Source organism: Nerophis ophidion, linkage group LG23, assembly GCF_033978795.1.
Source record: "Nerophis ophidion isolate RoL-2023_Sa linkage group LG23, RoL_Noph_v1.0, whole genome shotgun sequence".
In the NCBI taxonomy this organism is placed as follows: Eukaryota; Metazoa; Chordata; class Actinopteri; order Syngnathiformes; family Syngnathidae; genus Nerophis; species Nerophis ophidion.
This window is the reverse complement of record NC_084633.1, coordinates 11314206-11339074: the sequence shown is the minus strand read 5'-3', so window position 1 is coordinate 11339074 and position 24869 is coordinate 11314206. Positions and strand designations below refer to the sequence as shown.

The following is a 24869-nucleotide window of genomic DNA, read 5'->3' as shown; positions in this document are numbered from 1 at the left end:
TTTAGCAGAAGGGAGGGGGAGGAAAAAATTAGAATAATTTCTTAATGTGTTAAACCACACACTACTTGTCGGTTGCTTTCTTTGGACACGCATCAAGCTAGCACAACTGGAAAACGGCTAAAAAAAACCCCACTTACGCTTGCAACACAGAATGAGCGCCGGAGATCAATCACCCCGCTTTCAATAGACACACAAGTGGTGGACGGAACTTTTGTACATTGAGACAAGGTAGGGCTTCCCCCAGATTGCCAAAACACTTGTGGCAGGGGGGGGCGTAGTCAATATGACATATTCGGCGCCGATTCATATATTTCCTTTAAAACGGCCAAAAAAATGTGTACATACATATACAAACTTGGACTGCCAAACAATTAAAATAATTGATTGTGGTTAATTGTGTTTTTTTCATAGTTAACTCGCAATCAACAATTAATAGCAGATAGATATTGTTTTTCATCAGTAAAAAGTATACCTTAGACAGATAATTTTCAATTTTTATTACCATGAATTAGGGCTGGGCGTTATATTGATATACTATATAATGCGGGTTTGTCTCTGTGCGGTGTAGAAAATGACTATCGTGAGTATTTGAGTATATGTTCTCACGCAGTAGTTTTTAGCTGCGGGCAGTATTCTACAGGCCTTTTTCCCCTCTTTCTTTTCTATCATTCTCACAGAGAGATAAAACAAGCGCACCTTCATACATATGTCACATACTGTCGCGCGTGCAACGTCATACGCCCTCACCGAGCAGAGGTAGCAGAGAGGAATGTACCATAGGTAAAGTTAGCTGTAACAGCTAACTTCTCTGGCAGGTGCAAGCGGTGAGGTGCGAGTGGTAATACGAGAGACAGAGAGAAGGTGCGAATCTGGTAACAAATGGAGGAAGAATAATTAATTCCCAAGCAAAACAGCACAGGGTCCATTGTCTGGCGGTGGTTTGGCTTCAAGCAGGAAGATTAAATGTGAAGTATGCGGCAGACGCGCTGCTACAAAAAGTAACAGCACTACTAATTTGTAGCATCATTTGAACAGTCACCCGCTAGAGAATGAAGAGTGCTTGAAACTTGGCATGTCAACATCTTGGCCGGTGCCACACCCAACAAAGCACTGACCCAACTGAGCCTGGCATCTTCCATTTCCAGATCAACACCGTATAAAAAAAATAGTCAAAAACAGAAGGAGATATCGTCCGCAGTAACTTACCACATAGCGAAGGACATACACTATTTGATTTCCTATTATGTAGCTAATTTTTATTTGACAGTTTTGTTTTAAAATGTTGCAGTGGCGTTCTGTACAAAAAGTGCACTTTAATTTAGTGTTGTTTTGATATGTCATTTTGGTGACATTTACCAAAGTGCACTAATAGTGTTTTAAAATGTCTCTGAAAATCTTGCCCTTTCTGTTTTGAAATGACTTGAATATTTGTGCCAATGTTTAATAACTGTTTAATAAATACAGTTTTGATAAATTGACTTAGTTGTGATTTCCCTCTCTTCATGAAAGTTAAAAATTAGCATGTATTAATGCAGTATGGACAATACATTTTTAACGTAGACAAAGAATCATCTAACTACTGTGTTTATATGCATCAAGTGTTCATTCAAAGCTAAAGCAAAATATCGAGATATATATCGTGTATCGTAACATGGCGTAAAAATATTGAGATATTAATAAAAGGCCATATTGCCCAGCCCTACCATGAACGGAGAATTAGTTAGCTTTAATGAATTTTTTTAAAAAACTTTATTCTTTTTTTAACAGCTCAACACAGAAAGGACATTAACATGTTTTTAATGACAATAAAACAAATTACCGCTAAGACACTAAGGCAGTTTAGCCTTAGTGTCTTGCCAGATTTAGTTTTTTGGAGGAATACAGAATTTTTATGCTTGCTGTATGAGCACTTGCATTCAGAGAAGGTGCGACACCATACTTAGATACCAGTTTAACACATTAATAACACAATGTGGATTTTTACGACCATGCTTTGATCTACCGCTTGTCCCTCTCGTGGTGGTGGTGGTGGTGGTGGTTGGGGGGGGGGGGGGGGGGGTGTTGGCCACCTCATTGCAGGGCCAACACGGACACACAGTCACACTCACATTCACACATTAGGGTCAATTAAGTGTTGCCAATCAACGTATCCTCAGGTGCATGTCTTTGGAGGTTGGAGGAAGCCTGATGTAATCTGTAATATTTCTAACTGAATACATGCTTCTGATATTCTGTACATTACATGTTGTAAAAGCTAATGGTATTCATATCTCTGCATGATAATAACATATAATATTCAACTTGCTAAACATTCCTTAATTGAGGACTATCATCCAGAACATTTTATGAAATAATATAAACTTGTTTTCATTCTGCTAGAAAATGCCCTATTCCTCTTTTGATGTACAGCATTTATCTTTGACAAAGCATGATCCTATTGTAAGACATTTTTTCATTTTGTTATGTAGTTAGACCGATTGTAATGAGTAATGCTATTGTGAAGCCGGAAGTTTGTGATTGGTTTGAGAAGGTGTCTTAATGGTGTGAAAGTCACTGATAAAGAAGTGACCCTGGACTTCCTGCCCAATGTTTTTACTTTTTGCTGAGCTTTTATGCCATTTTACCAAAACCGTTACAGTAACAATCAACATTTGTTATGTTATTTATGCATTAAAGTAACACGGAAGTGAAGCTCGACCGACCTCTCTGAATGCAAGCTCGGCAGCACGCTGTTAACGTCTCACAGCGATCATGGGTTTAAAAAATTGTTTTGTCTTGTCGTGAGAACAACTTGTCATGGCTTTGGACCTGGTATTTCCACAATTTATCCTTTTCTTTTTCCATTTCTGATCGCTTTTTACCCGCTCATGGCTCATCAGTAAATAGTGAAATCAGCCATTTTTTCTCCGCTACGGAATGGCCCAAGAGTCCAAAAAGAGTCAGGACGCCTGCGTGTTAATCACAACTTAAGAAATTGAGCGCTGTTTATGAACTTATAGTAAACTCGTTATAAGGTTCATTTTGACAGCACTACTAAAAACATTAATTGGTATTGACTTATATTTTTTTTATATATTGTTTTGCTCTATTTTTTTTAACTGTCGCTGCTTATTGTACACTGTAATTAATATTTCAAAATTAATGTTTAATCGTTTAATTAATGGTGATTAAAATAATAATCATGATTGTTATTTTTGTCATAATCGTCCAGCCCTAGGTTATACTTATTTTAACCTTGGTTTAGACTAAACTTCTAGGGCTTCTTTTCCTCTAGGTGTTCATCAGAGAGCTGATCTCTAACGGCAGTGATGCTCTGGAGAAGTTGCGCCACAAGCTGATCACAGCAGGTGGCGAGACCGCTCCTATGGAGATCCATCTGCAGACTGACGCTGCTAAAGGCACCTTCACTCTACAGGTACATTCAATCAACTGCAATCCAATATAAGAGTTGTATCAATAATTGTTCCTTTACAACGCTGACAATGCCAAGTTTTTTGGGACACTGTAAGAAAGCTATTTATTTAAAAATGTTTATTTTTGTGCCATCAAAGTGTTGTAGTTAAGGATGTGGCGATCGATCAGTATCTGCTGATTTTCATTAAAAATTATGTCATCGCCATTGTCGATTAATGCTTTTCAATGCCGAACACAAACGCTGTTCCCCTCTGGCTCCCACTGTATGTATTTGATTGAAGTCTCCCAGTTTACAAGCTAGCAACTAATTGTGGAATTCCCATACATGGTGTGGAGCCGCTCCCCAAATTAATAATAATGACCTCCATTGCGGAAAATTAGGTGTCATTAAATAAAGTATCATTATCACTGTACAATAAAGGCTGGACATGTTCCACACACAGTGCAAGCCAGCCAGGAGTAGGCATGCTAATAGCTCAGCTCGCCGCTAAGATAGCTTGAAACAACACCCAAAAAAAGTGCTCAGTAAAGTTTAAGAAGTTTGGATGGAAGCGTGTTAACTTACACCAGAAAGTAAGCAGTTATTAACAGGAAATCAACAAGTAGATTAATAAGAGTCTAGAGTGAGGATAACATAACAGAAACCGTTGTGTCAGCATTATTGCAGCCAGAAATACACAACATGTAAGCAGAGGGGTCAATCCATAAAAAAAAACATTTTACTCTGTTTTTCAAGGACAATCGCACAGCCAGGACCACCTGTGTAACATATTTTTTCTTCACATAATCAATGACCTCACTAATTGTACTGTTAGACTGCTATATTTTACTTTCAGTTAATGATTCAGTTTCACAGAATATCCAGCACGCACGTCAAGCCTGTTGGGTCTGTTGGTGTCTATACATTTACTTAATCTTCTAGAAACGTACTTGCTGTGTAGATGTTGAAATTCTAACAAAAACAGTGATTTATCTTGCTAGTGATGTCGGACTTCTATTATTTTGATCACAACTGTATAAATAAGCTGTTTATAATTTAATCATAGCCCCTAAATCGAATCATAATCAAATTTTGAGGTGCCCAAATATTCCTACCTTTCGTACCAGACTATCTCACTTATAGATGATCGGAATCGGCAGCCTCAAACCCTGATTAGAACGTTCTTAGTTGTAGAAGTAGTGTTTAGTAGATTTTGACTAACATAATTTATAATGTACAAAAGTGCACATATTTTCGTGTTACAAACTTTAATTGCTTCCAATTTTTTTTATTTTCAATGTCCTTAATATTTTGTATTTATTTGTACAGTATGTTGAAGAGTGACTGCTAAAAGTCCCATATTGTAGTACCTGTGCTACAAAACACAGTTTTATGAGCAATTATGCCACCTAGTGGACGTACATGTTATTATATGCCATTCTGACATTCTTAATTTTTGAATGGTTTTTTTCTTAACAGGACACAGGAGTGGGTATGAACCAAGAGGAGCTGGTTACCAACCTGGGAACTATAGCACGTTCTGGGTCTAAGGTAGCAGTCTACATTTATTTCTTCTTTTTTTATATCCTTATATGTCTATGAAAATGTGGCTTCATTTCTAAGAGCTAACAATGTTTGTGTCATCTTCTATGACACAAACAGGCATTTTTGGATGCTCTGCAAAACCAAGCAGAGGCCAATAGCACCATCATCGGGCAGTTTGGCGTTGGCTTCTACTCTGCCTTCATGGTGTCTGACCGCGTGGACGTCTATTCCAAATCGGCTGAACCCGAAGCACCTGGATACAAGTGGTCCTCTGATGGGTGAGAACATGCTTTTACTTATACTAGTACACAATACTGTACAGCTCGTAGAAACTGTTGAAACTAGGATAAGTTCACATTCTTTTTCTCTCTTCAAGCTCTGGAGTCTTTGAAATAGCCGAGGCTAACGGCGTTCAGCAGGGCACAAAGATTGTGTTGTACCTCAAAGATGACTGCAAGGAGTTTTCCTCTGAGGACAGAGTTAAAGGTAAAGAACTGCACTTTGCACAGTAAACTTCCTTCCAGTACAATACCGATATTGGAGCCTTAAGTATTGGCTGATGCCACTATTAATACATTACAATATCAGCATAATTCTTAGTACATATTTTGTAAGATGGAATGTTAGAAAAGGCTAGATCAAGCGACATGACTTATGCTTTTTGAAATGGAGTGGTGCTTAGTTTGTTGGCAACACTTAGTGGTCACAATAATTAATTAAATTAAGGTCATGACGCAGGAAGTTGAATGATGTAGACACATTTGGAACTGCACACTTTAGAGACTTTTTATCTGTATGTAATATGCAACTTTAATTATTTGATGATGTTTGTTTATATTGACAAATGTAGACTACAACATTTTTCAATTACAGACACTTATTATGTTTGTGTTAACACTGAGGGACTGCTTTTATCGGAGCTCACTATTTATAGGAGAGTTTTAAATGCCAGCTAACAGCCTCCGATACTGTTTTTGTTGGTAACGGAACAATATCAATATTGAATCGTAACTTGTCTACACACCATACGACAAAAAGCTGTTCTTTGAACTCTAACTGGCTGTTAAGCTTTACAGGTAAACGCGCTGCTGGACTATTTTTGTTGGAGATTTTAGATACAAGCCGATATCCGAATTTTGCTAATATCCGAACGATATTAATATTGAATCAGGATAATCCTTCTTGCCATTTGACAATAAGGCAATATGTCTTTTCTGCAGATGTTGTGACAAAGTACAGCAACTTCGTCAGCTTTCCCATTTTCCTCAACGGACGGAGGCTGAACACTCTTCAGGTAGGGTAGTTGTGTGAATTATTGTGATCGCTTGGCTGCCATTCTGAGTAGGGCTGAACAATTAATACAATTTTAATCTCTATTGTGGGCCTCACAACTGGCATGCAAATTCCTGAGCTTGTAACGGTTAAGCAGATGAGGAAAATGAGTGAAAAAAGGACAATGTCTACGAGGAGTTTGGGATCTCACCATAAAATAACACCATAAGCATAACCATCCTTGTTACTATTTATTTGACACAATGGTAGTATGCCTAATCAATAATCACTAAACTCAACAAAAACAAGTAAGGCGTATGATTTCCACTTTAACATGACCGCCGACGGAATCACACAATCGGCCAATAAAACGAAGTCTGCTGTTTAACACAGAATATCACGGAAATTAACATAAATGTGAGTGAAATGCTATCATTGTTAGGAGAAGGAACATTTTTTCGGTGAAATGTGTCAGGGACCGCTAATTCATCCCCAAAACATTTAACCTCCATGTCCTGAACTAAACAATGTAGGGATGGTCACTTAAAACAGCGACTAAACTATGAAGCTAAAGCTAGCAAGAACAATCCATACACCCACAACCCATATCATCGTCTTGTGTTGTTGTGAACGATATCATTGATGTAAGATCAACGTACAAACAGTACAGCAGTCGCAACTTGAGAGGCTGGGTCTTTTTTTTGTTACACAGCCTAAAGTCTCTACACTCGTCACACTCAAAACAAGGGCAAACCAATCAAAACAACAGCACACTTGCCCTCTTCACTCTAACAACTATGTGCAACATCCGCCCTGACTGCACAAATAAAATAAAGGTTTCAAAAAACTACTTTACACAAGTCAGGGATTTCCACAGCTTGCTAATATACTGTGCATGTGGCGGTGGGGGCATAACTGGGGGAATGGTCAAAGAGACGTAATCATGTACATTAATTTGCATAATTGTTGATAATGAAAAAAATTAAATTAAATAAAAAATTATATATATATATATATATATATGTACAGTATATATATATTTAGAATATTAAAAATAATTTACATACATTTAAAACAAGTCTGTGTTAAGTAATTAGTAATAAAATATTTTTCTTATATAGTTTTTTTCACAATTGTTATTACTGTACATTGTAACACAGGCTGTATATCAGTGGCAGCTGCTGGTCTTTTAAGTAGAAGAAGCTATATTTCAGCGACTCTTTAAAGATGAATACAGTCTTCTATTCCAGATCAAATATGTAAACATGCTAGATTTTACAAGGAAACATTCAATTAGGAAATTATAAATTTCTCTATCATTAGGAACAACGGAATGAAAGTTGAAAAATGCCTTGGTCGTGTTTTATATTTCAAGAAGGCTGATTCGCTCATTTTGCTGTCTCTGTGATTCAGGCCAGACAGGTCATCCAATCATCATGCGGAAGCCCGGCGCCCCACTTTCAATCACTCTTATTCATTCGCTTCGTAGGCGGGACAAATTCGAGCATTCATCTAATGATTGTCTAGTTTGGCTGCAGCACTTTGATGCTCACACAACGATTAAGTAAAGATCGCGCCAGCTGTCGCTAAAGTAGCTGATTCTAAATAAAAGTTGAACGCAACGTAATGCATTTAGTCAGATGCAAACACAAAAGAACACATTTGACCACTTTTTTGATATTTTAGAGGAAGCTGAACTTCCCTTGCAGTCATACCTGGCTGGCATGTTACAAAAAGGCGGGAAAGAGAACTAATGTGAGGATTTTTGCATTTAACACAAAGATTAATAAACTGTGTTTATGACCCAACAATAAGGGTAAAAGAAAATGTAAATAATTGTGATTATTATTTTTACCATAATCGTCCAGCTCTAATTAATAGAAAACTGACTAGAGAAGCACTCAGTGTTACCATCTTGGCTATGCCAGCCCTTCATAAAGCGTCATAGAAATTGGTTGTTGTTCTTGTATTTTCTGCTAACTCCCCAACAATCCGAATCCTGTCCTCTTTGCCACCAGGCTTTATGGATGATGGAGCCCAAAGAGATCAGTGACTGGCAGCACGAAGAGTTCTACCGCTACATCGCGCAGGCGTACGACAAGCCGCGCTACATGCTGCACTACCGCACCGACGCCCCGCTCAACATCCGAAGCATTTTCTATGTCCCTGAAACGGTAAGAATGTTTGGTTTTCATTTCTATGCAGAAACGTCATGTAAGCATTATTTTCATTATATTTTATTTTATTTTTTTAAACAGAAGCCATCCATGTTTGATGTGAGCAGGGAGATGGGCTCCAGCGTGGCTCTCTACAGCAGAAAGGTTCTCATTCAGACCAAAGCCACCGACATCCTGCCCAAGTGGTTGCGCTTTCTCAGGGGTAAATGTTCTCCTGAACACCATCTCTCTGTACTTATGAGCACATGTTGTCTTATCATGCTCATACCTGTTTGATCTGCTTGTGTGCAGGGGTGGTGGACAGTGAGGACATCCCTCTCAACTTGAGCAGAGAGCTTTTACAAGAGAGCGCCCTGATCAGGTACAATGCATGGAAGAAGAGCAAACTGAGGGAAATTCTGTTTACAAACCCTGTTTCCATATGAGTTGGGAAATTGTGTTAGATGTAAATATAAACGGAATACAATTATTTGCAAAACATTTTCAACCCATATTCAATTGAATGTACTACAAAGACAAGATATTTGATGTTCAAACTCATAAACTTTATTTTTATTTTTTTGCAAAAATTAATCAACTTAGAATTTCATGGCTGCAACACGTGCCAAAGTAGGTGGAAAAGGGCATGTTCACCACTGTGTTACATCATCTTTTCTTTTAACAACACTCAATAAACGTTTGGGAACTGAAGAAGTTGAAGCTTTGAAAGTGGAATTCTTTCCCATTCTTGTTTTATGTAGAGCTTCAGTCATTTCCGGGGTCTCCGCTGTCGTATTTTACGCTTCATAATGCGCCACACGTTTTCGATGGGAGACAGGTGCAGGCGGGCCAGGAAAGTACTCGCACTCTTTTTTTTTTTTACAAAGCCACGCTGTTGTAACACCTGCTGAATGTGGCTTGGCATTGTCTTGCTGAAATAAGCAGGAGTGTCCATGAAAAAGACGACGCTTAGATGGCAGCATATGTTCCAAAACCTGTATGTACCTTTCAGCATTAATGGTGCCTTCACAGATGTGTAAGTTACCCATGCCTTGGGCACTAATGCACCCCATACCATCACAGATGCTGGCTTTTGAACTTTGCGTCGATAACAGTGTGGGTGGTTCGCTTCCCCTTTGGTCCGGATGACACAATGTCGAATATTTCCAAAAACAATTTGAAATGTGGACTCATCAGACCACAGAACACTTTTCCACTTTGCATCCACTCCCGCTGCCTGAAGAAGGCAGCCAACATACTCAAGGACCCATCCCACCCCGGCAACAGCCACTTCGATCGGCTGCCTTCCGGCAGACGTCTCAGAACCATGCGATCCCGCAGAAATAGACTCAAGAACATTTTCTACCCCCGGGCCATAACTGCACTAAACGCAGCTGGAATGTAAAAAAACAACAACTGGACAATATTTACCATATTTATTTACATATTTAATCCACAATCAAAAGCCTGCACAGCATAGGAGGTAGGAAATACTGACTCTCACCCCCTCAGCACACTGGGAATCAGCATTCTCCTCTTTAGTCAGTTTTTACCAGTCACTTTATACTTTTTATTGTCTCGTTCTTTTACATTGCCTCTTAGAGGGGTCTTAGGCCATATTGTATATTGCATATTGTGTATATTGTGTTGTTTCTGTATATTGTGTGGTTTCTTCTTTTTTTTTAAATGCAAAGCACCTCAGGGAAGCAACCTAAATTTCGTTGGACCTGTACCTGTACATGCACAATGACAATAAAGATCATTCATCAGTCCATCTTAGATGATCTCGGGCCCCGAGAAGCCGGCGGCGTTTCTGGATGTTGTTGATAAATGGCTTTCGCTTTGCATAGCAGAGCTTTAACTTGCACTTACAGATGTAGCGACAAACTGTATTTAGTGACAGTGGTTTTCTGAAGTGTTCCTGAGCCCATGTGGTGATATCCTTTAGAGAATGATGTCGGTTTTTGTTACAGTGCCGTCTCAGGGATCGAAGGTTATGGTCATTCAATGTTGGTTTCCGGCCATGTTGCTTACTTGGGGTGATTTCTCCAGATTCTCTGAACCTTTTGATGATATTATGAACCGTAGATGTTGAAATCCTTACATTTTTTGCAATTGCACTTTGAGAAACATTGTCCTTAAACTGTTGGACTATTTGCTCACGCAGTTGTGGACAAAGGGGTGTACCTCGCCCCATCCTTTCTTATGAAAGACTGAGCATTTTTTGGGAAGCTGTTTTTATACCCAATCATGGCACCCACCTGTTCCCAATTAGCCTGCACACCTGTGAGATGTTCCAAATAAGTGTTTGATGACCATTCCTCAACTTTATCAGTATTTATTGCCACCTTTCCCAACTTCTTTGTCACGTGTTGCTGGTATCCAATTCTAAAGTTAATAATTATTTGCAAAAAAAAAATTGTTTATCAGTTTGAACATCAAGTATGTTGTTTTTGTAGCATATTCAACTGAATATGGGTTGAAATGGATTTGCAAATCCTTGTATTCTGCTTATATGTACATTTAAAACAATTTCCCAACTCATATGGAAACAGGGTTTGTATATTAAAGTACGATTGCACAATATACATACGTTATGAATTATTTAAATTGGGCTGACAAAAGAGCTTTGTTATATTGTGATAATGCATGTGGATAAAACATTCAATTTGTGTACCGCAAATTTGACAGCAACCAAAGACGTCTTCAACGCAATGTAACGTCTTTGGTAATGTCCCTCCTTTTAATCACTAGTTCATTCCTCCATGGCGGCAAATAAACTGTTTCTTACATGTATCATTATTACTGGCATTATCACTGGATGATTAGAGAACAATGGCTAGCTAAGCATGCTACACTTAGGCATGTGAAAATTCTGCAAAAAGTGGAAAATTTGTGTTTTTAAAACTTTCGATTTCCTTTGAAAATATCACTTTCGTGTTTTTTTTTTAATGAAATATTGTAGCGTGTAAGGGCAGGAGCAGTGTCAAATGTTGGAGCCAATTGTTTTTGAGTATCAGTTGAGTGGAAAAAAAAATTGCCTCTATATTAAAGCTAGTATCATATGTCTCATTTATGACACCAAAAGTTTGCGAATAAATAGATATCATCAAAATAGTATCAATCTCAGAGATCCCCTAGCCATTTTGAGAGTTAATGAGGATGCCAGTTATGTGATCAGTGACATCGCGCTAGCAACCACAGATCCCTTCCTTATCAACAACTATGCTAATCAAGCAGACTGTGTGAAAGTCAACAACGGTTACTTTGCGACAAATTACTTTTCAGAACCCAAACACAAAGAGAATGAGCAATGAATTTTAGAGACCGGGTGGAGCTTTATTGTGACACTGTAGCACCAGCAAGCAGCATTGCGAGGTGCTAATCATACAAACTAACCATAGTAAACAGTAATAAAACAAACACTGTACAATTTCCCCTCTTGTTGGGATGCTGACCGATGGGACGCTTACAAAATCTTGTTTAGATGAAGATTAATTGCAAACCTCATGGAGGGTTAAAAATAAAATAAAAAAAGTTGCTGCAATGAGTGTCTTTTTTTTGCCCACTCGGGGGATGTCAAAGTCGACCAGCCTCTCAGTCTATAGGCACATCAAAGCAGAAGGAGCCGCTGGCTTCATGTGTCAACAGTAGCAGCGTAAGCTAGCATTATCTCACTGCTATCAATGCGCTACTGAAATAGGCTGTCTGCGTTGGCGCTAATAATGACGATATTACTCATATTTGGTTAATTTTCAGGTCACGACATGTTGGCAATTTTTATGAATGTTTTTAGAGAGGTTATAATGGGTGTGATAGAGGACCCTCGATCTGTTGACTCGGTTACTGGCTATTTATTTACAATTTCAAATCCATAAAACAACCCAAGCATATCTGTTGTTGTCTTACATAAGGTTTGGGAATGATAGACAGCACATCTTTTTCCAGTTTTTGCGTCTTTCTAGTATGACTTATCTGATTACATGGTCAAGAGTGCTGAAGCGCTCCCATTGTGATGTCAATCTACGGAAAATGCCAAAAGTATTAGGAGCCGAATTCTCAAAATTGCGGACTGAATTTGCGGCATTTTGTGATGTTTAAACTGTATTTTCATGTACTTTACAGACTGTAGATAAAATTGGATATTTTTATTGGATACAATGAAACACAAATAAGCATACAAGTATTGTCAACTTGTTTTTTTCCTTCTACTGGGACTTTAATGACATTCATACTTTTTCTTATCAGCAATCAGTGGTCTGTGGCTTCTCAGCGCAGCAACACAAAACACCCTAAATGTGTTTCTTTAAAACTTGTTCGACCGTAACTCTCCAACAATAACAAAAGTTCCGTGGGTGAATTATGAAAATCCACTACAATAAAAAAAAAAAGAAAAAAAGAAGAATTCAAAAAAAATGTGTTGAATGCTCATCTCAACTAATCGCTGTTCCTCTTGCCTAAATTACGCACTGAATTGCAGGACAGAGAGAAGACCAAGGTGCCAAAACGAGCTCGCTTGTTCGCATAGTTAGCATCATATAGCTAGCTTACTTGTTGTCGCCTGCGTTCACTCTTAAAGCCACATTGACGGCTTTCTATTTTCCTGCTAATCATACCTGGATGCTTACAATCTGAACACTGTTAGTTCCGAACCAGTTGTAGAGCATTAATTAGTAGACAGCACTAAGGTATATTTTTGACGTGACGTAAATGGAGGTCAAAACACCCGAAGTATACCACTGAAGGGGCGTGGCTATAGGATAGAGTTGCCCAATGCCAAACGTTTTCTGAGTTATTTGCATGCATGTTATATAATTATATATTACATTTTCAATTATTACAATGTGAGTAAAATATCTACAAAAAAAAAAAAAATCATGTGGTACATTACATGGGACAGCCAAAAAAGATTTGTTAATGAAAAGAAATCTAAAGGTAAAAAAAATAGTGTAGAAATTGTGTAGAAAGGCCGGATGGATGCACTGCCAAATTCTCTGAAACGCCTTTGGAGACGGCTTATGGTAGAGAAATGAACATTTGATTCATGGGCAACAGCTCTGGTGGACATTCCTGCAATCAGCATGCCAACTGCACGCTTCCTCAAAACTTGCGACATCTGTGGCATTTTGACGTGTGATAAAGCTGCACATTTCAGAGTGGCTTTTTATTGTGGTCAGCCTAAAGCAGTGGTTCTCAACCTTTTTTCAGTGATGTACCCCCTGTGAAATTTTTTTAAATTCAAGTACCCCCTAATCAGAGCAAATCATTTTTGGTTGAAAAAAAGAGATAAAGAAGTAAAATACAGCACTATGTCATCAGTTTCTGATTTATTAAATTGTATAACAGTGCAAAATATTGCTCATTTGTAGTGGTCTTTCTTGGACTATTTGGAAAAAATTATATAAAAATAACTAAAAACTTGTTGAAAAATAAACAAGTGATTCAATTATAAATAAAGATTTCTACACATAGAAGTAATCATCAACTTAAAGCGCCCTCTTTGTAATAAAGATCCATCTGGATTCATGAACTTAATTCTAAAAAAAATTTCACAAAAAAAGAAATCTTTAACATCAATATTTATCGAACATGTTCACAAAAAATGTAGCTGTCAACACTGAATATTGCATTGTTGTATTTTTTTCACAATTTATGAACTTACATTCATATTTTGTTGAAGTATTATTCAATAAATATATTTATAAAGGATTTTTGAATTGTTGCTATTTTTAGAATATTGTTTAAATATCTCACATACCCCTTGGCATACCATCAAGTACCCCCAGTGGTACGCGTACCCCCATTTCAGAACCACTGGCCTAAGGCACACCTGTGAAATAATCATGCTGTTTAATCAGCATCTTGTGAGATGGGATGGATTACCTTGGCAAAGAAGAAATGCCTACTACCAGAGATTTAGACAATTTGTGAACAATATTTGAGAGGAATAGGTATTTTGTATGTATATTACCAGTAAATATTTTAGATCTTTGAGTTCAAGTAATGAAAAATGGGAGCAAAACCTAGTGTTGCGTTTGTATTTTTGTATTTATTTATATTTTCACCCAATTGCAGGAAATGTTTTGCATTTCAAAATTTTCTTTTGGGGCTTGGGTGCAGCACATGTTCCTTTTTTTTCATCAGTTTTCCTCTTCTAAGATGGTGCTCACATGCCTGCACATCACACATCGTAGGAGGATACAAAAAAACATAGCTAACCGCTAAGTTAGAGCTCATAAATGTAAATAAAGGTGTAACAGTACTGAATATAGTATCAGTATGTAGTCGATAAAACAGTGATTAGTTTGATATTTTTATCACAAAATATTTTTGCCGTTTTTGTTTACAAACTTGGGAAATAAGAGCCAATAGTAGTTTTTGCACTATTTACTTTATTATACATTTTGTATGTAATAAAAGTAAATAAGGGAACTAATGAAACTATTTAAATATTAATTAATATTGTTACACTGCAATACTGTGTTTTTGTCAAATTACTGTTGTGATGAAAATTTTTAATGTGAACATTTGTCTGACCAATACTGCCCCTGTAAGTACTTGGTATTCAATAAATACTCAGATTTGTAGTATTGTTCAAAACCAAAGTATCCAAAGAGAAGAATGAGTAATTATTACATTTTAACATAATTGTACACGAAACCATCTTACAACAGAAAGTGACCAACAATTAACAGTTATTTTTTAGCAAGTACAATAATAATAGTTTTGCCAAAATCAAATAACTGGAAATGACGCAATATGTTTGCGTATACATCAGCAGCTAAATTGTCTATTACCAAGTCTGCCATTATTAGAACACACACGCCTTTGTTTCTGGAAGTAGGAACACACATTTGTTGCCAGAAGTTAGATGTTGTTTTTTTTTTATTTAACCAGCTTTAACCAACTCTTTGAGATTAAAATCTCTTTTTCAAGAGCAACCTGACAAGTGCGCTGCCATGGAAACAGAAATCCATGAGCGGAAGAAATCATTTACTACAATGATTATAATGACCAAACTATGGTAAATATTGAACATAGTACAAATTGTTTTGAATGCCTACTACATTATATACTTGCAGTGTGTATATAAAACGTCAATGGAGGGTTTTGAAGTTGTTTTAGGGCGGTTTAAAGGCTATAACAGTGACTCCCATTAGCCGCATCTTCCAAGAGTTTTTTTTATCATATTTAAAATCCCCCCAACCCCCAAAAAAGATGTGTGTTCTTGTCTCTCATAATGATTGTGAACAATAGGCTAAATTCCAGAAAAAGTGCATTTCCCTTTCGAATCCTTTACTCGATTAAATGGAAAATGTTTCCTGTAGAGATGTTCCGATCAGGGATTTATGCTGCCAATTCTGATACTGATCATCCATGATCCATCAGCCGATACCAAAATTATTAATAATAATGGTCAGATGTACTAATTGGAATTTTTAAAATGTATTCATGGTGAGTACTATTGGCAGTTTAAAAATATTAGTACAATACAATATTTAAACTAATTCCCCATTCTCAAATCAAAGGCATTAGTATACGATAGCTTGAAAGCAAAAACTACCATTATTTGTTTTTTGCCCTCAGAGTCCTAAATTTGCAAACATGAGCAAAAAACAACAGCAAAAAAAATTTTTAGAAAATAAAATAGACCCAATCACTCTAGTGTAGACTATATTTTGATATACCGTATTTTTCGGAGTTTAAGTCACTCCGGAGTATAAGTCGTACCAGCTGAAAATGCATAATAAAGAAGGGAAAAAAACATATATAAGTCGCACTGGAGTATAAGTTGCATTTTTTGGGGAAATTTATTTGATAAAACCCAACACCAAGAATAGACATTTGAAAGGCAATTTAAAATAAATAAAGAATAGTGAACAACAGACTGAATAAGTGTACATTCATACGACGCATAAATAACCAACTGAGAAGGTGCCTGTTATGTCAACGTAACATATTATGGTAAGAGTCATTCAAATAACTATAACATATAGAACATGCTATACATTTATCAAACAATCTGTCACTCCTAATCGCTAAATCCCATGAAATCTTATACGTCTAGTCTCTTACGTGAATGAGCTAAATAATATTATTTGATATTTTACGGTAATGTGTTAATTTCACACATAAGTCGCTCCTGAGTATAAGTCACACCCCTGGCCAAACTATAAAAAAAAAAACTGCGACTTATAGCCTGAAAAATACGGTAATTGATGCTGTTGACACCACAAATTTATGAATCGATCACCTTCCTTATGTGAGGTGCACTTCTTGCTGCGACAATACTGAAACATCAACAGTTAAAAGTTGTTTTATTATGTTCTCCCTGACGCTTATTAAATCTACTTGAGTGATTCTCAAACTGTGGTACACCAAATAATCACTTGATTAAAGTAGTGCTTTTTTCCCTATATTTAAACACTGTTTCTAATCAAACTGTGTAATGTTACATTGGCCAAAAATATTGAACATACTTGGTTAATAAAACGTCTGCCCTGTTTTTAATGAATATGTAGGTCTATTGCGCTACTGTATTTCAGTGTTGGTCATTATGGTGGTAGTTGGAGTTTTTTCTGAGGTTGTACTTGGTGAAAAAAGTTTGCATTCTGCTGCAGCATGGTTCCATCTACACTTCTTAAACTTTACTATGCAATTTATTTCTGCTTTTGTCTTTAGCTAGCGTGCCTGCCCCTACTTGCTCTTGGTGTAACATGTTTAGCATCGTCCTGATGATAATACCAAAAAAAATGCAGTTTATTTTCTGTATTATTATCTGTTATTATCTTAACTTCGGGGAGTGTCTCCACACGATGTATGAATTAACAGAGTTCGCTGCTAGCTATTCAGCTGGGGTACTAAAATAACTGTCAGCCAGAGGGGGTTGCCGTTTGTGATCGCCATTGATCGGCCATGGCTATTCGGAATTATGACAACAAGACATCTGCTGATTGGAGTAAGCTTTGCTCTGGTTTGTTGACAAATTGGAATTTGCTGGCAGTCATCAAAGTACCCCAAAGCTGCCACAAATGATTGGAGGATGCGAGAAGAACTGAGGAAACTTTTGTGATTTGGATAATATCGGACTGTCTGCCCCGCAGGATGAATTTTGAGGACCAGTCATAGACAATTTAGAGTGAAAAGCACATTTAATTTTCACTTGTATACAAAACATTCTAATTTGGATTGTTTCCCTGGCTTCGAGACTCTTCCCAAGGGACGGTGAAGACAAACTCCCTTCTTGTCTCTCATGGACACACACCTGTTGTTGTTGTCTTTGGACCGACTAGCGACTGCACAGAGACACGCGGCAGGCTTACACACACACATGCATTCACAAAAAATATAAGCTACACACATACCCCACCCCCAATCCAACACCCTTGAAACGAATCCCTGAGGGGTGATGGAGGGATGGGCATCGCCTGAAGAGCTGCAGCCCGTCACCGTAGCCCCCACTCCCTCCCCTCTGTTGCTAGTCTCAAGATGTATGTTGTAATATGTATATGTTCTTTGCAATGGAGGTTTTTTCCCAATCCAGAGTGGACCCTCTTAGGAGCCCAGTCTAGATTGAATTTTTGTTTACCCATCCTTCCCCAGCGTTGACCTTTCCCCCATCTATTATGGGGCGCCTTGCGGCGATCCATCAGTGTTTCTCTTCTGTAACCCTGTACACTGTTTGTCTAATCTTGAATGGGTTTGCACAAAGTTCCGTTGTACTTGTGTAATGACAATAAAACCTACCTTCCTACCTATCACAAACTTTTTCCTGAAATTGGGCCGATACTGATATGTAGCTGATCGATCCGCAAATCCCTACTTTGGTGGTTACTACACACTGTCACTAATGATTAATAGTGGATAATAAGTGTGATTTACACACAATGCTGCCCTCTACTGTTGACATGTCGTGCTTGCTGAGGTGTGTGTGTTTGTCTTCCTTCCTCCAGGAAGCTTCGTGACGTCCTGCAGCAGAGGGTGATCCGCTTCCTGCTGGACCAGAGCAAGAAGGAGCCTGAGAAATACAACACGTTCTTTGAGGACTACGGCCTCTTCATGCGGGAAGGCATCGTCACCACCCAGGAGCAGGACGTCAAGGTGACTGTCAAGTGTTTTGCTTCTATGCTGTGCTTATCACACACTTGAAAGGGGTGTACCAATGCTGAATGTGGATTCTGGATTTCACTCAAAAGACCAGATTGTTGTTATTCATTTTATTTTTCCTTTAGTTTGCAACCGTTTCTCCAAAGGAAGAAACAGCTTTTTTGTTTTTAGTCTTTTTCCAGTCTTGTTTAGCAATCTTTTTAGCAGTCCTTTTAGGTGAAAAACCTTGAAAGTAAAATAATCAACCAATTATCAACATGTTCCATAAATATTTATGTTAAAGATTTTCTTTTTTTGTGAAGAAATGTTTAGAATTAAGTTCATGAATCCAGATGGATCTCTATTACAATCCCCAAAGAGGGCACTTTAAGTTGATGATTACTTCTATGTGTAGAAATCTTTATTTATAATTGAATCACTTGTTTATTTTTCAACACGTTTTTAGTTATTTTTATATATTTTTTTCCAAATAGTTAAAAAAAGACCACTACAAATGAGCAATATTTTGCACTTTTATACAATTTAATAAATCAGAAACTGATGACATAAATAAATAAATGGGTTGTACTTGTATAGCGCTTTCTACCTTCAAGGTACTCAAAGCACTTTGACACTACTTCCACATTCACCCATTCACACACTGATGGAGGGAGCTGCCATAAGGGAGCTGCCATGCAAGGCGCTAACCAGCACCCATCAGGAGCAAGGTTGAAGTGTCTTGCTCAAGGACACAACGTACGTGACGAGCTTGGTACTAGGTGGGGATTGAACCAGGGACCCTCGGGTTGCGCACGGCCACTCTACCGCCACGCCGTCCCTACATAGTGCTGTATTTTGCTTCTTTATCTCTTTTTTTCAACCAAAAATGCTTTGCTCTGATTAGGGGGTACTTGAATTTAAAAAATGATTACAGGGGGTACATCACTGAAAAAATCAATCAATCAAAGGTTGAGAACCACTGGCCTAGGTGAATAGGGGTGTGGATGTGCTCTACAATAAAATCAAATTTTATTAAGTGGGTTTTGCCGCCGCAGTTGCGAGCTCGCGCATCAGCTGACGAGACAACTGTTCGCCGCGACAGTGACTTTTTAAAAATTAATTTTGACATAAAACATCTCTCCTAACCTCTGTGCCTTTTCTGTTGCAGGAGGACATTGCCAAGCTGCTCCGCTTCGAGTCGTCTGCACTGCCGGAGGGCCAGCACACTAACCTGATGGAGTACTCCTCCCGCATGACGGCGGGAACACGTAACATCTACTACCTGTGTGCACCCAACCGCCATCTGGCTGAAAAGTCCCCCTACTTTGAGGCCATGAAACAGAAAGACATGGAGGTCAGAGGCTGGGAGCGCTTCCAGCTAGAAATGTCACATTTCTTCATGTGTTTTTGTCTTGCCATCAGGTGCTCTTCTGCTACGAGCAGTTTGACGAACTGACCTTGCTGCACCTCAGGGAGTTTGACAAGAAGAAGCTCATCTCTGTGGAAACAGACATCGTGGTGGACCACTACAAAGAGGAGAAGTTTGAGGACAGCAAACCAGGTGATCTGCACTCTTTTTCTTCTCTTTACTCATGCCCGCCTTCTTTGACCCCAACTTTTATTTTTGGGCAGCCTCGGAGCGTCTGACGCAGGAGCAAGCCGACGACCTGATGGCCTGGATGAAGAACTCCTTGGGCCCCCGCGTCACCAACATTAAGGTAAAGCAGAATAAAGTGAAGAGGAAGTGGAGGCTCTCAATTAAAACGGCCGCCATTCTGCTTAGCTCACTCCCCGCCTGGACACACACCCTGCCATGATCACCGTGCTGGAAATGGGCGCGGCACGACACTTCCTGCGCACACAGCAGCTGGCCCGCAGCGCCGAGGAGAGAGCTCAGCTCCTGCAGCCCACGCTGGAGATCAACTCAGGGTGAGAGCAATGAGATGCACTCTCGTCCGTACTAGTGTAAGCAAGCCTTCATGATGTCTGTCTGTTGTAGACACGACCTGATCAAGAAGCTCCACACGCTGAAGGACTCCAACTCTGAATTGGCAGCACTGCTTCTGGATCAGGTCAGGAATTATATTTTATGTTTTATTCATCATACTTTTGCAAATTTAAAAGGCCTACTGAAATGAGATTTTCTTATTCAAACGGGGATAGCAGGTCCATTCTGTGTCATACTTGATCATTTCGCGATATTGCCATATTTTTACTGAAAGGATTTAGTAGAGAACATCGACGATAAAGTTCGCAACTTTTGGTGCTGATATAAAAGCCTTGTCTTTACCGGAAGTCGCAGACGATGACGTCACAAGGGTGAGGGCTCCTCACGTCCTCACATTGTTTTTAATGGGAGCCTCCAGCAGCAAGAGCTATTCGGACCGAAAAAACGACAGTTTCCCCATTAATTTGAGCGAGGATGAAAGATTCGTGGATGATGATATTGATAGCGAAGGACTAGAAAAAAAATTAAATAAAAGAAAGGAAAATTAATAAATAAATAAAAAATGTGATTGCATTGGGACGGATTCAGATTTTTTTAGACACATTTACTAGGATAATTCTGGGCAATCCCTTATCTTTCTATTGTGTTGCTAGTGTTTTAGTGAGATTAAATAGTACCTGATAGTCGGAGGGGTGTGTCCACGGGTGTCTTGAGGCCAGTGTCTGAGGGAAGTCACGGCAGATACAAGGACGGCGCAAAGTCCACAGATCTCCGGTAAGAGGTGACTTTTTAACACAATTTTCTCACCGAAACCTGCAGGTTGACATTTGGTCGGAATCCATGTTCGCTTGACCGCTCTGATCCATAGTAAAGTTTCACCTTTGGGGAATTTTAAACAAGGAATCACCGTGTATTTGTTTGGCTAAAGGCTAAAGCTTCCCAACTCCATCTTTCTACTTTGACCTCTCCATTATTAATTGAACAAACTGCAAGAGATTCAGCAACACAGATGTCCAGAATACTGTGTAATTGCGGGATGAAGAGACGACTTTTAGCCACAAATGGTGCTGCGCTAATATTTCCTGACAGTCCGTGACGTCACGCGCACGCGTCATCATTCCACGTTTTCAACTAGAAACTCCGCGGGAAATTTAAAATTGTAATTTAGTAAACTAAAAAGGCCGTATTGGCATGTGTTGCAATGTTAATATTTCATCATTGATATATAAACTATCAGACTGTGTGGTCGCTAGTAGTGGGTTTCAGTAGGCCTTTAAAATTTTCTTTCCATTCATATTTGAAACAATACAGATGCTAAAGCTACTTGATAGCTGCGTTTATTAAATACAGTTGATTGTCAGGACCTGGACCCTATCAGGAGGGCAGAAGTAAAAATTGGACTTAAAAGTTGTCAATAAGAACTGTAAATTCAGGACTTGCATATGAGTGAATTTTATCTTGAGATTTCAAGAAAAATATGGTTTTCGTAGTCAAACTCAGAATTTAATTAATTTTCAAGGAACACATAATACAAAAGTCAAATAAGAAACCAGCCCAACGATCCAGAATTCTAATTCAGGATTGGATGTGAAATTTCAAATAAGATAACCCCATAATATCAGATTAGGTTGTCCCAATTGTTTGACTTCCATCCCATACAGTATCAGCTCGCTTATTAGGAAATGCCTGATCAAGTGAAATTACTCACAGATTAATGGTATGAAAAACACTAATCTATTTAATAACTGTTTTGATTAAAATGAAGGAGAACACCTGGTGATCACAATAATTTGTTACGGTAAAGGGGAACTGCACTTTTTTGCAGTTTTGCCTAACATTCACAATCATTATAAAAGACATAACGGGTAGATTTAAAAAAAAAAAAAAAAAAAAAGCATTCTATTAAAATAAATGTAAATAAAAGTCTGCTTATAGTAGAGCCACTGGGAGCTCTATTATTCTGCCCGTAAAAGGCTTTAAAAAGTGCCAACAGTACTCCATTTACGTCTCGTCACTTGATTATTATACAAGTATTATTATAGTGAGCAAAAATATAAATTGAGCATTTTTGTTTTTGCTCTTGTTTTTTATGAGTTGAACTTAAAGATCCAAAACTTTTACTATATACACAAGACCTATTCCTTTCAGATGTGTAAATCTATGTTAGTGAGCATTCTTCTTTGCCAAGATAGTCCATCCCACCTCACAGGTGTAGTATATCAGGATGCTGATTAAACAGCATTTTTGCATTTCGCAAGAATGCCTTTTTGTTGTGGATGTCTGTCACACCACAGCATAGTCATTTAACTCATTACTGAATCCTCACCATATTTGATTTCTGTCCTATCATATTTACTTTTACATATTTGTGTACAAAATAAAATAGATGGCAGACTTAAAAATACTGTTCCCAACCTGACTTCCTGGTAGTTAAAACATAAAATACAAACGACAACAAGACAACACTTTGACGGTAAATACTTAACATGTAAAGTATATTAAAAATATATCAAACAAACCTTTAACAAAGTGGTTACCATGCTACCTGCTCCCTTTGACTGGAGTTGTGTGCCGCTTTTCTTTTGTAAAATATTGCACTGTCCCACCCTTCTTGAATACTTTGAAGAATTCTAAAGAAATCTTTATCCTTTTTGAACGGTTCACATATCTGAAAACAATGCAAGCATTGGGTATTTTTCTTGTAGAAAGGTTAAATGATGCTGAGTACCCATTGAGAATATTTAATGTAACAAGGGATCAAACTGATATCAATATTGGATCAGAATATCCCTATTAGGTATTATGTAACCATATTATGTATCTTATGGTCCTAAAGCTTAGCATAATTATTACTTATTTTTGTTCAAGATTTATGACAACGCCATGATCGCAGCTGGCCTAAACGACGATCCTCGACCAATGATTTCCCGCCTCAACGACCTGCTGACTAAAGCTCTGGAGAAGCACTGAGTGACTTGCTGACTGAACTATTTAGATGGCAGAAGCTCATGCTGAACATTTCCAGTCATCAATCACATCTGTTAGCGCTCCCTAGTGGTGTGAACTTGGACAGCAAGCAGGTTTGAAGAGCTTTTGTAAATATGTGTGCTCAAAGAACTTTGGTATAAAACAAGTAAGAAGCCTCTTGGGAATTCTGTAGAATCTTTTACTGCATCTGAAAAGTAACAAAGTGTGTTGAGCAACAAGGTCCAGTCTTCCAGTCTGAAGGCTTGTTATGGCTGCAGTTTAAAAGTCTATGCCTTCTGTGCCACCACTGAACGTCTCAGTGCCATCAGTCTGTTTGAACCACAGCAGGGTGCCTGGCCAGCGACACTTCCTGCTTTGGGGCTGCTGACCTGCCTTGCCAAGATCCACACCTCAAATGTCAGGATGATTTGTCTATGTTGGCGAGGAAGCGTTGTGCCCACCACTCATCCAGATCTATGGGCAGGAAGTCTGAGAGGAGGACAAGGTACACCAAACATTATGAACATGCAGTGAAGACACATTCAATACACCTGTAAATGTTTTTTTATAAACTCAATCCTGGCAGTTAAACTGGCTAATTGTCTTATGCATTATTTTATTAGAAAAATACATGGCCATTGTACACCATTGCCTGCTATCATGGCAAACAACTTTGAAAACCTTTTTTTTATACTCCAGTAACTGTCAGAAGCATATTATATTGAAAAGCCTTGCTTGGGACAATTGTTGGAAATTACCAATAGTTATACAATCTCTGTACAGCACAACAGTTGCAATATTTGTTCTGGAACTATGTTAAATTGTGTCACCTTATTCAAATAATTAAAAATGTGGTTATTAAATACACTTTTGAGTTTTACACTTCAGAATCAGTAATAAGTATTGAATATTGTGCATGCTTACATTATCACATCTTTCCCTGCAGATAGCACTATTGAAGCTACATATAACAGCTGATTTTCAGTTTAAAGCAGAGAAAAGCTGCAACCATACAAAATATACTTTATATCCTGTAATATTAGTGGTTTGCTGATATTTTTAACAACTCAAGTCTTATCGTCCCTGAGTAGCAATAGGAAGACACTTCAAAAGCAATGTGATTATCAACAAGATCCTTAAGAATCAAAAAATACAATAAAGCAAAACTTAAATCTAATTAGTTTTGTCCCTATCACATTTTTTGAATGACTTAGAAAAATTATTTTCTTCAACTGATTATTTTCCCAGCCTAGACATTTCCTATGAGACATCCTGCAGAGTTGTCTTTTTAAACTGATCACAGATCAGCCGATCTTGTGTTTGAAGCCACAGCAGTCTCACACAATGCTTATGTTGGCTTCCAACAACTACTGTCCAGAGCTAAACTAAACAATCTGAGAGACTCGCTAGCATTAACCAATCATTAAGGCTGCAACTAACAACTTGACTAATTCTATTGTGTAATTTACACCTATTGAGTGGCTCTTATTAAGACATTTTA

General features: G+C 38.1%; 2 protein-coding genes across 3 annotated transcripts in view; one reads left to right on the top strand and one right to left on the bottom strand.

Annotated features, from left to right (window-relative positions):
* trap1 (TNF receptor-associated protein 1) overlaps positions 1-24235 on the top strand; it is a 29453-nt gene extending 5218 nt beyond the window's left edge. Inside the window, exons 4-18 of the mRNA XM_061884810.1 lie at positions 3275-3415; positions 4874-4945; positions 5057-5217; positions 5316-5425; positions 6160-6233; positions 8230-8385; positions 8470-8590; positions 8680-8749; positions 18321-18468; positions 19622-19807; positions 19876-20014; positions 20086-20171; positions 20237-20382; positions 20453-20525; positions 23270-24235. Coding sequence (XP_061740794.1) covers positions 3275-3415; positions 4874-4945; positions 5057-5217; positions 5316-5425; positions 6160-6233; positions 8230-8385; positions 8470-8590; positions 8680-8749; positions 18321-18468; positions 19622-19807; positions 19876-20014; positions 20086-20171; positions 20237-20382; positions 20453-20525; positions 23270-23371 — 1785 coding nt within the window. The 3' untranslated portion in view covers positions 23372-24235. The remainder of the gene's footprint in view (positions 1-3274; positions 3416-4873; positions 4946-5056; positions 5218-5315; positions 5426-6159; positions 6234-8229; positions 8386-8469; positions 8591-8679; positions 8750-18320; positions 18469-19621; positions 19808-19875; positions 20015-20085; positions 20172-20236; positions 20383-20452; positions 20526-23269) is intronic.
* The window catches only part of LOC133541410 (MAPK regulated corepressor interacting protein 2-like), a 40613-nt gene continuing 39297 nt past the window's right edge, over positions 23554-24869 (bottom strand). For both annotated transcript variants that reach the window (XM_061884813.1, XM_061884812.1), the window contains one exon: positions 23554-23857. Coding sequence is in view for 1 of the 2 variants with exons in the window: in XM_061884812.1 (XP_061740796.1) it covers positions 23787-23857 (71 nt within the window). In the remaining variant the exon portion in view is untranslated. The remainder of the gene's footprint in view (positions 23858-24869) is intronic.